The 13,693-nt window shown below is 45.4% G+C and overlaps 1 protein-coding gene across 1 annotated transcript; it reads left to right on the top strand.

The window, feature by feature from the left end:
• The first annotated feature begins 6,065 nt into the window (after positions 1-6,065).
• LOC141497121 (uncharacterized) lies at positions 6,066-13,335 on the top strand. The gene is made up of 4 exons (XM_074199731.1): positions 6,066-6,273; positions 6,601-6,727; positions 7,039-7,134; positions 11,227-13,335. Exons 1-4 carry the CDS (start codon positions 6,238-6,240, stop codon positions 12,786-12,788), a joined length of 1,821 nt encoding a protein of 606 aa, XP_074055832.1. The 5' UTR covers positions 6,066-6,237; the 3' UTR covers positions 12,789-13,335.
• The last annotated feature ends 358 nt before the right edge of the window (positions 13,336-13,693 follow it).

The following is a 13,693-nucleotide window of genomic DNA, read 5'->3' as shown; positions in this document are numbered from 1 at the left end:
TTTCTTAAAGTTGATATCTAAGCTATTTTTTTTTATCATGGCTTTCAGAAGGAAGTCCAATAATTTTGAAATCGTCTCTTCTTGGTCTATGTTCCAGGTCAGTTGTTTTTCCAGTGATATTTCATATTTTTCCTATTTTTTCATTCTTTTGATTTTGTTTTATAGTTTCTTGATACCTGCAAATAAATGAAAAAATCATACACTCTTCACTTTAGTCTTGGCTTGTAGCCTTTTCAAGTTAAATAAATTACCATTAAAAGAATTAGAAATTGAGAGGATGCTCATCAATTGTGGAATGGCCAATCAAGTTGTTTGTTTGTCATATAATCCTATATTTATGTTGGAATATTATTGTACTATAAGAAATGACAAGCAGGATGATTTCAGAAAAAAACCTGGAAAGATTTCCCTGAACTGATGCAAAGTGAAATGAGCAGAACCAGGAAAACATTCTATACAGAACTGTGATTGGCTTAGTTATTCTCAGCAGCACAAAGATCTAAAGGTCACATAATGAAGCATGCTATCTGTCCCTGGAGAAAGAACTGATGCTGTTTAAATAAAGACTGAAGCATACTATTTTTCACTTTCTTTCCTTTATTTTTTTAATTCAAGTCTTGTACAAAATGACTTACTCTTTCAGAGTGGGAACATGTTACGTTGAAAAAATAAATGTCTTCTGTGAGTTTTATTATTTGGCTGTTTTAAGTTCATTTATAAGATACTGGGGCAGCTAGGTAGCACAGTGGATAGAGCACTGGCCCTGGAGTCAGGAAGACCTGAGTTATAAGATACTTAGGAAGAAACTAATATAAACTGCAGCTATAATTTGTCCCTTGAAAAAATTGTATTTTGACACAAATTTGGCACAAAATATTCAACACTGGGATAAAAAAGAAAAAAAAACTTCAAGCACCAACAAACTAATATGGAAATGTTTTACATGATTGCACATGTATAACTTGCCAAGAAACTGAATTGCTTTTATTTACTTGTTTGTTTTTTGCAAGGCAATAGGGTTAAGTGACTTGCCCAAGGTCACATAGCTAGGCAATTGTTAAATGTCTGAGTCTGCATTAGAACTCAAATCCTCCTGACTCCAGGACTGGTGCTGTATCCACTGTCGCAATTGTTTCTAGGTAACTTGTCTTAGGAAGATTCTGAAGGTCACCTGGCAAGAGAAGATACCAGATGCTGAGCTCCTTTCTCCAACTAAACTGCTGTGCGTTCACACTCTACTGCAGAGAGCGCACTCCAATGACCTGGCCATAGTGTTCAAAAGGCAAAAGTATTTGCCTTGAAGTCCTTACAAACTTGAACTGTTGATCCTCCAGTTGGGACAGTGACAAGAAGGTGAAATTGGTCTCTCCAATCATTCCTGTTGCACCTGGTTTCACAGATGCTGACCCACCTTTCTAGAGCAGGAAGAGGAAATGAAGGAGATAAGGTGGGTAAGGAAGAAGTAGAAACACCTCAGTGTGTAGCTGCTCAGGTTTTAGCTGGACTTTGGCACCTCCGAGAAGACCACTGAGTGGAAGATGTGGACAGGAAGAAACAGACCGAGCTGGCCATCACTTGAGCATCAGAACTGCAGAGACTCAGAAGACCCCTAGTGTGTTCTATAAAACTATCTACAGAAATAAAGGCAAGAGTAGATGGCTGAAATATCCTCTCCCTGGGGCTGGTAGGAAGAGAGGACTAGCAGGAGTGCTGCCCCAAAGGACTTCATCAGAGAACTGCAGAAATATCAAGGAGAACCATGCCTAGTTTAGGGTAGAGCTGGGAAGAGAGCCCCAGGAAATTGCTTTTGAACAATTAAAAAAAGCAAAGTATCCAGAAAAAAAGGGAAAGAAATAGATGCAGCCAATAATAAAATTTGCTATAAATATTCTGCTAAAAATCTGACATTCTAACTTATGCAAATTTATAAGAATAAAAACCATTCCCCAAAGAAGATGTAGTAAAACCAAAAAACACATGAACAAATACTTCTTGGAAAAACAAAAAACCCAAATTACCAACAGTGCCAGGAAAAATCTATTTCAAACCAGAGATTTTTTAATTCTAGGAAGACAGTGGGAACTTTGCCCTCTCCACCATGCTCAACCAGTGGCTGGAGACTGTCTACAATTTTTTTTTTTTGCAAGGCAAATGGGGTTAAGTGGCTTGCCCAAGGCCACACGGCTAGGTAATTATTAAGTGTCTGAGACCGGATTTGAACCCAGGTCCTCCTGACTCCAGCGCCGGTGCTTTTTCCACTGCACCACCTATCGCCCCTGGAGACTGTCTAAAGAGGAAACACCCACCCCTTCCAGAGGCAGCTCTGCTCTATGGGAAGATCCCCATGACATGGAGTTTCACCTGGCCTCTCTGTGCCCCACTACTGCTCCTTGTCCTGCCTTCTGGGGCAGAATGCTCCTTCACAGCCAGTCTTTGGAAACAGGACACCCTGCCTCTGTTCCCTGATTCTCCCCAGGTGATCCTGAATGTATTTTGTCCTTCGGTGTTGGAGTAGTGACTTGGATCCTCAGAGATTAGCCTATCATAGAGACCCTTGTTGATCCCCAACAGGACCTTGCAGCCTCAGGCCCCTCTGGTTGGCACCTTGGAGGGCAGGTGTTAGCAGGTATGGCCCCCTGGGAGGACCAAGGACTTCCAGAAGCAGCCTGGCTAGGGCAGAGGACAATGAAATACTCCTCCCACCCCATGCCTCCCGAGGCCCACACTGTGGACCCTAACAGAATTAGTTTGTGGTCACCACAATATACCACTGTGCCTCCCCCAAATTATAACATGGGAGATGAGCTTGTGAACTCCAACATTGAACACTGGACTTGGACCCTTCTTACATTTCATACTGTAATATAATGAAGAAAGTCTAGGGCTTGGAGGCTCAAGGATCTATATTCAAACCCCTCCTCTGATATTTCTGGAATGTTGGGGAACCCCAAGCAAATGATTTCATGGCTGCCTATCTCAGTTTCCCCATCTGCCACACGGCTAGGTAATTATTAAGTGTCTGAGGCCGGATTTGAACTCAGGTACTCCTGACTCCAGGGCCGGTGCTCTATCCACTGTGCCACCTACCTGCCCCTATACCATGAAATATTAAATAATAAATCCAACATTGAGAAGAACTAGCAGAAGGAAGGAGTAAAGCCAGCCCCTTCGGGGGCCACAGGACTGCAGCCTTGCCCCTGAGCAGGGGCCCAGGAAATGGGAGGGGGAAGCCCTGAAGGGACCCCTAGGAGTCATGAAGGAGGGCAGCCGTCAAGGGGCCCCAGGCGGTCATGGGAGGGGAACATTTGCAGACTCTAAGGAGCTACAAGAGCAAGGGCTCATTGTGCCCCTAGAGTCCAGAACCTCCGACCGGATCAAGGCTCAGCTTTCTCCATTCTCCAGTCTGGCCGCCCTGCTGAGTTTCTTCTTGCAGGGTCTGGTTGGGGTCTCTAGGAGCACTGATGAATTCTGAGGATTTACTTCCCATCCTGCTGCTCTGCTCAATAATTGTTTCACCAACTTGTTAGTTGAATCTTTGGGATTTTCCAAGTCTATCATCATATTGTCTGCAGAAAGAGAGTATTTCTCCTCATTCCCTGTTCTGATTCTTTTTCTTCTTGCCATGGCTAGGATGTCCAATACAAGATGCAATTCTATTGGTGACTGAAAGCATTCCTGTTTCCCACCTGATCCTCTTCTCCCCATTAAAAGAATGCTTGATAAGAAATTTGACTCAGTTCTTTGTATATTTGAGAAATGAGGCTTTTCTCAGAGACATAGGCATAAGGATTGTTTCCCAGCTTTCCACTGGTTTTCTTTGTGCAAAAACTTTGAAATATAATTAGAATTATACATTTTACACCTAGTCTCTTGTCTGGTCATGATCTGCCAGGTGAGCCATTCCTTGCTCTCCTAATTTGCTTCTAGTGTCATCCTTTCTGTCTAAATTATGAGATGATTTATGAAGGGCTCCTCCTCCACTTCTGATCATTATTGGTTCATTAGGATTCTGTAAGAGGTAATGACTTAGCAATTACTTCACTACACTCCTCTGGGAAGACATATTTAGTCAATCATCTAATAATAGGAATGAGAACAAATGTCTAATCCCTATTTTGTAGAAATTACATGGGAATATAGAAGGGCCCCTCACGAATGGACACGACTGTCTCCATCCCATCTGCTCCAATTCTGGGATCAAGCCAAGAGATCTAGATCAAGCCAAGAGATCTAGTGTGTACCACCTCCTCTTGCCCAACCTACAGAGGAGCCTGGCTGAGAAAGCCCTGTCAGGAAAGACATCTGGTATCCAGCTTCAGGAAAAGGACACTGGAAGGAAGGGGTGACTCCGGCCCTGGGGAAGGGCTGGGGTCTTTATTCAAGTGCTTTGGCTGAGGCTCTGCCTCAGTTTCTCTTTTAGCTATTTGGGGTGTTCTTTGTCCCCTCAAAATCATGCATTTTAGGGTGCAAGAAGTTGTTCTACACCTAGTGTCCGCCAGAACCTGGGGTCTCTGGGTTATGAAATACTTGATTACCATGGCCATCGAGGACCAGGTTGGGGGGACCCCTTGGGGTCTTAGCCAGGACTGGGTGTGTTTTTTTTACTTGATTTATTTTCATCCATTTGTACATGCATATTTCCAAGTTACAAAATTTCCCTCCACTCTCCCTTCCCACCCCCCTGCTTCAGCAGGGAACAGTGGGGTTAGCATTTTACATACATATTTTGTTAAACAGATTTACAAGTTAGTCATTTTTGGCATGGGGAATTAGGTTTACATGGGATCATTTTTATAAAGTGCTCGTCAGATTCTGAAGGATTTTTGTTTGTATTTTGTTTTGTTTTCCTTTTCTTCCTTTGAGGATAACATTGTCCATAACCAGTCTGATATGGTTGTCTGTCTTAGCTCTCTGGACCACTGAGAGGAGCTGCTCCATCCGGATTGTTCGTCTCATCACGTCATGTTGTTCTCCCCGAAGGCATTCCTGCTTCTCCAGTCTGGCCATTTAGGGTTTCTTGTAGAACAATGATATTCCATAGCAGTCACGTACCCTGTCTTGTTTAGCCGCCCCCCAAGGGATGGGCAGCCCCTCCATTTCCAATTCTTTGCCAGTATAAAAGGGGCTGCTGTGACTATTTTGGAACGTGTAGGACTTTTTCCATTTCTTACAGTTGCTCCTGCATGCAGCCCTGGAGTTGGAATTGCTGGGGAGGCTCCGTTTTCTTGCTCTTTGGGCAGAGTCCGGACGGCTCTCCAGAAGGGTTGGCCGGTCACAGCTCAGTGCCCCAGTCCGGTGGTCAGCCTCCCCTTCTGGTCTGGGCTCATCTGATGGGTGGGAGATGCCACCTCACGTTGCTGTGCCCTGCATTTCTCTAATCAGTAGTGATTTGGGGCATTTTTCATGTGATCGTACGTACGTGTGTGTGTATATGTATCTACATGTATCTGACCGCTTGTGATGAGACTGAAGAGGCTTTCCCAGCCTCCTGCTTCCCTCCCAGCCCTGGCAGCGTTGGTTTCATGAGCGCGCGACCTTTTTCACGTAATCCCGCAAAACCGTGCATTTCGCAGCCTCTCATTCCTGTTTGGTCACAAATCATCCTTTTCCCCGGTCCGATGGCGCATTTTTGGTCGGTGAATTTTCCCGGGGCGTCCCCCTCCATGGGGGCCTTCTTTGGGCTGTTGCCGCCCCCAAGGCGGGTCCCCTCCCGGGGGGGGGGGGGGCGCCTTCCGGCCCTTCCCCCCCCCAGGGCGAGGGCGCCCCCTGGGGCACGCCGGGAGAGCCGCGGCCGGGGCGCAGAGGGGCCCGCGAACTCCATTTCCCAGAAGGCTGTGCAGGCGGGGGCGGGGCTGCGGCGCCGAGGCGGCGTCATTTCCGCCGCCGCCGCCGCCGCCGCCGCCGCCGCCGCCGCCGGGGCTCTCGCTCACCGCGGCCGCCTCGGGGCCGCTCCGGCCCGGCCTGAGCCGTTTCCGGGTCCGAGCCCCGGGTCTCGGCCGGGGGAGAGGGGCCCGGGGACCGGGGCCGGGCAGTTGGGGTGGGGGAGCCGGGCGCCAGGTTCGCGGCGGTGGGGCGGGGGAGGGGCGACGTCCCTGCCGGGCCCTGGGCATGCGCGGTGCGGTCGGGTCCCCCCAGCTCCGGCCCCCCCCCCGTGGCCCCGGGCGAGGCTGGGCTGACCCCTGACCTCTGACCTCTCTGCGGCCCGGGACGGCCGGGTGAGCGGCGGGGGTCGAGGACATGGCGCCGGTGCTGGGGGGCGCCGCTGCCCGCCAGGTGAGACCCCGAGGCCGGGCCGGGCCCTCCCAGACCCCCCCCGCACCTCCCCCGGGTCCAGGAGCGGGGTACGGCCCCATGAATCAGGCAGGACCCCCCACGGACCCAGCCCCACTGATGGGGGAAGGGCGGCAGACACTTGTGGGGCCCCGGGGCCGAGGCGAGGAAACAGGCTCGATGCCCTCCTCGGGGGCCCCAAGCCAAGACATGGGCAGAAGCCCCTGTGCCCCCCGGACCTAGCGCCATTCCCGGGGCCCTGCGGCTCCTCCCCTTCCACGCAGTCCGGGTCCAAGCGGGGGCTTCATCCGTGTGTCCTGGGCCTTGCAGGACTCTGTGACGTTTGGAGACGTGGCCGTGAACTTCTCCCAGGAGGAGTGGGGGCACCTGGAGCCCGCCCAGAAGGAGCTGTACCGCGAGGTGATGCTGGAGAACTTCCAGAACCTGGCGTGCCTGGGTGAGGAGGCTGCCCCGGGGCTCCCACTCCCCTTGGAATCTGGGCTCAGGGGAGAGGGCAAGGATTAAAGGGCAAGTGGCAGAGGGGTCCGAGCTCACAGGTCCCTCATCCCTGCGTAGCCTCAGGGCCTTGATCAGCTGGCTACCTACCTGAAGCCCTGAAGGACTTCTGGGCCAGAGAAGGAGAGTTCTCTCTGAACCCAGAGCCAACCTAAGACCCCTCAGGTGGGGGTCTGACCCAGACCAGCTCTGTTCAGGAGGGGATGCTGAGGTCTTCTCTGACTCCAGCCCTTTCTCGGTTCCTTTGAGCAGGACTCGCAGATTCCAAACCACATGTGATCAAGCAGTTGGAGCGAGGAGAAGCACCTTGGATATCACGAGGAAGTATCCCAAGGAGCTGTGCTCCAGGTGAGTGGGTGACCCCATGCAGCTGCTCAGTGGCCGACCTCATGGGGCCTGCTATGTACTGTCTCCACTTCATGGATGAGGAAACTGAAGCTGAAAGGGGTTGAGAGACATTATCAGGTTGACAACTAGAAAGTATGTGAGGCAGACTTTGAATCTAGGACCTCTTGATCGGCCTGTGTCCTCTCCATCATGCCATGCTGCCTTTCATGGGCAAACACTTCAGTCCGGTGGGAAGGGGACTTCCTGTGTCAGACCCCCAGGAGGATAAGGACAAACAAAGGATATGTGGCATGAGCTGCTTCATAGTCGCATTTGATTCTGAGAAAGGTTGAGTATCATTGAATGTGCCTTTGTGTCCTGCTGAGCTTGGAGAGAGAGAGGCCCTTAGAGGGGATCGATCTTTTTGCCCAGCTTCCTTTGGAATTCCCATATTTTCAGCAGCCTTTCTCTTCATTTGTCCCTTCTCTCTTCTTAATGTGTATGTTCCTTTGAATAGCCAGGTCCTGTTTACTTGTGGGCAATAAAGCCCCTTAGTCATTGTTGACTTAGCAACTCCCAGAGAGCACTTTGTCATTTGGAAGGCAGGGGCCAGGTGAGCTACCTGACTGAGAGCTTTACAGACCCAAGTAGTTACTAACTGGCAGAAAACAAAGGAGAAGAAATTCCCCTGGGAACAGAGAGAGGCAAGTACCTGGTTTTCTGCTAGAAAAAGAGACCCTTCCTGGAGGAGAACTCTCCCTGCCTTTCTTTGCTGGGCAGGGTTTCTGACTCTTGAGACTGGAGAAAGCTCAACTTTGACCTAGTTAGGGATTCAAGAGGGACCCTGCACCCTTTGTACAAACACTGATCTTTTAGTTTATTGAACCCATATATTAAGCCTATTCCCTTTGACCTCCCTCTTTCCCCTTTATATCCCCAAACCCTTTAGCATCAGACACTCTTCTCTTCTCCTTTAATCTGTTCTCTGACGAAGCATCTGTGCAGCGGCTCCGCTCCAGTCGGCTCTGCGTCACCTCGGGTACATTTCACCCCTCCTGCAGCTGGTCCGGTTCACCCCTGAAGCATCTCTGCTCCCTTTCCCCTCTGCAGCATCTCTAATCCATTCTGCCTCCCCACCATCTCTGCTCCATAGCACTCTGCAGCATCTCTGCTTCACTTTGCCTCTGCACTACTTCTCTGCAGCATCTCTGCTTCGTTTTATGTCTACTGCATCTCTGCGGTATTCCTCTTCTCTGATGCTGTCCTCACTCTGGTGGTCATCATCTCATAACTGAACTATTACTACAACAGAAGTTGGTGGGTCTACCTCAAATCTCTCCCCATTCCAGTTCATCATCTTTCAGCCACTAAAGTGATTTTCCTAAAGTCCAGATCTAATGTCAGCCCCCTCCTCTAACTCCCTAACTTCAGTGTTTCTCAGTCACCTCCAGTATTAAATAAAGAATCCTCTGTTTTGCAATCAAACATTTCATACCTTCTCCCTTCCTACCTTTCTTACACTTTAGGCCCCAATTCATACTCACCAACTTCCTGACTGTTCTATGAACAAGACCTTGCTTCCAATTCCAATTCCAGACATTTACTCTGATTGCCTCCCATGCCTGAAAACGCTCTTCTTCCTCATCTTTATTTACTGACTTCACTGATTTCCTCTCTTGATTTCCTTGATCACATGTGGAATCCACCTTTCTCAATCTCTCATAATTCTTTTGATTACCTCTAATATGTTCTGAAACTTATTTGTGCATGGTTTGTATGTTATCTCTTCCATTAGATCATTAGCCTTTTGAGAACTGTGGATGATTTTTGCCTCTCTTTGTATCCCCCAGTGGTTAGAATAGCACCCTGCACATAGTTAAGCCCTTAATTCTTATTGACTTTACTTGGGCCAGGTGATTTCATTTTAACAAAGGTAATTTAATATTCTCTTATAATCTTTTATTTATATTGAGTACTAACTGTATTAGCTGTCCTTTCCAGCCTATAAACACAATAGCTACTGAGTAACTAACTTTTCTTTTTCTCAGTTGTCAGTAAACCTGAAAGAATACTCTCATCCTCCATTGAGCCTTCCTCATGTATTAAAACATAACAAAACCAATAAGTTCCTTATCTTTGCCTTTTCCTCACCTAACTTCAGTCATTCTCATTGCCATACTTGGCAGTGTGCCTGAAGCTCTTTATTCATCCTGTGTTATCTGTCTTTGCTTGGAACCTTGATAGTCAATGGGAACTGCTCTTTCCCAGTCCTCTTACTGTTTGTTTCAACAATAATTGAATCTGGTAATCCTCCTCTTTCTCTGGAACTTATCCGTTCTCTGGATTTTTGTGACATTTTTTCCTCCAGACATTGTATTTGGCCTATTACCAGAGACCTGCACGAAGACATGTATGGGAAACTCATCAGGTTTACAGGCAATATCAGGGAATTGGAAAGGAGGGCTAATCCAATGGATGACAGATGCTGAATTTGGGTCTTGATGGACTAGAAGCATTGGGTGTAATCTAATAAAATGGGGTTGAGTAGAAATATTGTAAAGTCTTGTCCTTGGATACAGAATACCTACTTCAGAAGCATAAAATTGGGGGGGAGGAAGGTCTGAGTGGACCACAGCAGCTATCCTGAAAGAGATCTGGGCTTTTGAATGGGTTTCAGATATGAGTGTCATGTGGCAACCAACAAGCTAAGGTACCAGTGGGTGGCATTAAGAGGAGTACAGCTTCCCAAGTCAGTAGGCATTTATTAAAAGTATTAATATAGTGGGTATTATGTTAAGTGCTAAAGGCTCACTGTACTCTTCCCTCTTCAGAGCATCCAAGTTTTGGGGTCAGTTTTGAGTGGTTGGTAGGGTTCAAGAATTATATTGTTGAGCTGAAGAGGATAGCAAGTAGGATGATAAATAACCTTAAATCTATGACATAAGAGAATCTGTCAAAGGAATAAAAGAAGACTTGGGGAACATAATAGCTACATTTGAAATATTTTTTAGGCTTATTCTGTTTAGCTCCAGAGGACAGAACTAGGAACAGTGGGTAGAAGTTGTAAGGATGCAGATTTAGGCTTGATATCTAGGAAAAACTTCTTAACATTTAGATCTATCCAAAAGTGGAATGAGTCAATCTGAAAAGTGTTAGGTTCCCCCTTGGAGGTCTTCCAACTGAGACTGTATGACATCTTTTCAGTTCTATTGTGGGTATGGACTGAACTAGTAGATACTAAGGTCCCTACCTCTAGGCCCCACAAATCCCACTTTCCATCTCTTGGCGGAGAACTCATACAGGAAATGAATTTTTAGTCATGATCATTGTTGAATTTGTTTGTCATGGTTGTAGATATTTCTTACAAAGGAGAGTTTAAGGGTTTTTTAAAACTGTAGTTAAAGTTATGTGAAGAGTAGAGGTTTAATTATACTGAAGGTAAGGGGTAGCTAGGTGGTGTAGTGGATAAAGCACTGGCCTTGGAGTCAGGAGTACCTGGGTTCAAATCCGGTCTCAGACACTTAATAATAATAATGACCTAGCTGTGTGGCCTTGGGCAAGCCACTGAACCCCATTTGCCTTGCAAAAAAACCTAAAAAAAAAAAACAAAAAAAAACCTAGAAGAACATAAGTGAAAAATGTGAAAATATAGGCAAGCAAAAAAAAGTCCAGAAGCAGATACAAAGCTAGGTATTGTTGGTTCTAGTATGATAGGATAATGACTAGAGGACCAACCTCACAGCCAAGATATTGGCTCATCTGTCCTTGATCCTTATTGACCATGTGACCCTGGGCAAGTTGCTTTACCTCTCAGTGCCTCACACAGCTTTCTAAGATCAGAGGTTGCAAAGATAGTGCTAACTTGACTTAGGGGTATTTTCCTCACTTGGGGCTTCCTGAAATAATGGGTACAGTTCCAAGTTCTGTGCCCTACTTAAAGAAATCATATAGTGTACGTAATAGACATTCACAATTTCTTTTTGCCCTCTTCCTTGTTCTACACATATGGAAATACCCATGTTTATTGATGCTTGTCAAGTTGTTAATAATCATTTTTTAAGATAGAAAAGCATAAAGCACAGGAAATCTTCATATTATTTTTGTTTCTTTCAGATTGGGAGGCTAGACTTGAAACTGTGGCTTCATCTTTAAAACTGGACCTCTCCAGGGAAAATTGCTACCAGGAAAGACTCAGGAGAGATGATGCTGCTGCCTTCAATTTGAGAAAGGCCTTCAATTTTGATGCCAGGTCAGAAAGGCATCAGAGTAATGAGGAAAAAGTTCTTCAGCAAACAAAATTTATCCAGAACAAACTTCCCCATGAAGTACAAAGGCATGACTATAATAAATATGGCAGAAACTTCAGTCTAGGACCAATCATTTTTCCACAACAGAGTATAAGTATAGGAAGCAATCTACATCAATGTGATATAGATCAAAAGAGCTTTAGTCTGTATTCAGATATCAGGAATTATAACCAAATCTGTGTTAAACAAGTATTTTCTAAGTATAATGAATTTCAGCGTTCCTTTAGTTACAATTCAGACCTTACTGAGAATTGTGTGATACATTCTACAGGGAAACCTCCTGAACTCAATGAATGTGGTACCTTATTCCTGAACTCACAACTTTCACGACTTCAAAGGATTCATCCAGGTTGGGAACATGAATCTAATGTATGTGGGAAGGCCTTCAGCAGGAGCTCAGAGCTGCTCGAGCATCAGTCAATTCAAACTGAAGAGCAACGATTTGAAGTTAATGAATATGAAAAGATTCTCTTGCCAAACACAAATCATACTGAACATCAATTAGTTCATGCTGGAGAGATAGCTTGCAAATGTAAACAATGTAGTAAAGCATTTTTCCTGAACTCACAATTTAATGTGCATCAGAGAACGCACACTGGAGAAAAACGTTACAAATGTAATGAATGCGGGAAAGTCTTCCGCCAGAAAGCAAAACTTAATATACATATAAGAATTCATACCGGAGAGAAACCCTTTGAATGTAATGAATGTGGAAAGGCCTTCCGTGAGAGTTCAGACCTTACACTACATCAGAGAATTCATACTGGAGAGAAGCCTTATAAGTGTAGTGAGTGTGGGAGGGCTTTCAGGAGGAGCAAAAACCTGACTCTCCATTGGAGAATTCACACCGGAGAGAGACCTTTTGAATGCAATGAATGTGGGAAAGCTTTCCGCCAGAGCTCAGATCTCTCCCAACATCAGAGAATTCACACTGGAGAGAAACCTTATGAATGTAAGGAATGTGGAAATGTTTTCCGTCAGAGCTCACACCTTATTCTACATCAGAGAATTCATACTGGAGAGAAACCATATGAATGTAATGAGTGTGGAAAGGCATTTCGCCTGGGCTCACAACGTAATGTACATCAGAGAATTCATACTGGAGAGAAACCATATGAATGTAATGAATGTGGGAAGGCCTTTCGCAAAAGCTCCTACCTTACTCAACATCAGAGAATTCATACTGGAGAAAAACCATACAAATGTAATGAATGTGGGAAATCCTTTAATCGGCGTAGAAACCTTACTTTCCACCAAAGAATTCATACTGGTGAAAAACCATATGAATGTAGTGAATGTGGAAAGACCTTTAGCTCAAATAGAAACCTTACTCTCCATCAGAAAATTCATACTGGGAAAACAACATAAAAATATAATGATTGTGAAAAATACCTCTATCCCAAATCAGACTTTACTGAAAATCAGCAACCTCAGTAGGGAACAACCCTATCATTGGAAAGAAGGTTAGAAGATCTTCTACCAGAGTATAAAACTTCTGAACCCCCAATTCATGCTGGAATGAAACCATATAAATCTCATAAATATGAGAAAGCATTTCCTAGTTATCAAGTTAATATGTACCAGAAAATTCACAATGGAATTCCTTATGAGTGGAATGACTGAATAGTTCTGCCAGAACTGCCCCTCCTCCCCATCTGTATCAGAATTCATGTTGTATGAATGTAAAAAGCCCTTCATCTGAAGCAGAGCCCTTAATCCTTTTTAGGGAATTCACAAGGGAGAGCAACTATATGAATTTACTCGTTCAGAAAACATTAACAACTTCTAATGTGCCAGATACTGTGCTAGGACTAGAGATACAAAAAAGAAAGAAAAGCAGAAAGTTCCTCCCTTCGAGGAGCATACATGGGAGGGGGGGGAGACAACACTTAAATAGCTGTATATTTGATCACAAGTAGATGGAAGGTAACTTTAGAGAGAAAGATATGAGCAGCTGGGGGGGAGGAACTGGAGGAATGGAGAGTGGTAAAGCTCTCTTGAAAAAGTTAGCATTTTGAACTGAGTCCTGAAGGAAAACATATTCTGAAATGAGGGGGAGCTTTGGAGGGTGGGCATTCTTGGCAATCATATTCAAATAGGAGGTGGAATTTTATTTGTGTGGTAACTCATTGAATATGACAGAAAAATGAGAAGTAAAAAAATGATATCTAGATTTGAATCTTACTGCCTGAAAAAGATTGTAACTTTAGCAGCAATAGGGAGTGTGTAATTTGTCCTTCATTATGAAAGATGATGACATCACAGAGGTGACA

Source organism: Macrotis lagotis, chromosome X (assembly GCF_037893015.1).
Source record: "Macrotis lagotis isolate mMagLag1 chromosome X, bilby.v1.9.chrom.fasta, whole genome shotgun sequence".
NCBI lineage: Eukaryota > Metazoa > Chordata > Mammalia > Peramelemorphia > Peramelidae > Macrotis > Macrotis lagotis.
The sequence above is the reverse complement of the archived record's forward strand: the minus strand, read 5'-3'. Positions and strand labels throughout refer to the sequence as shown.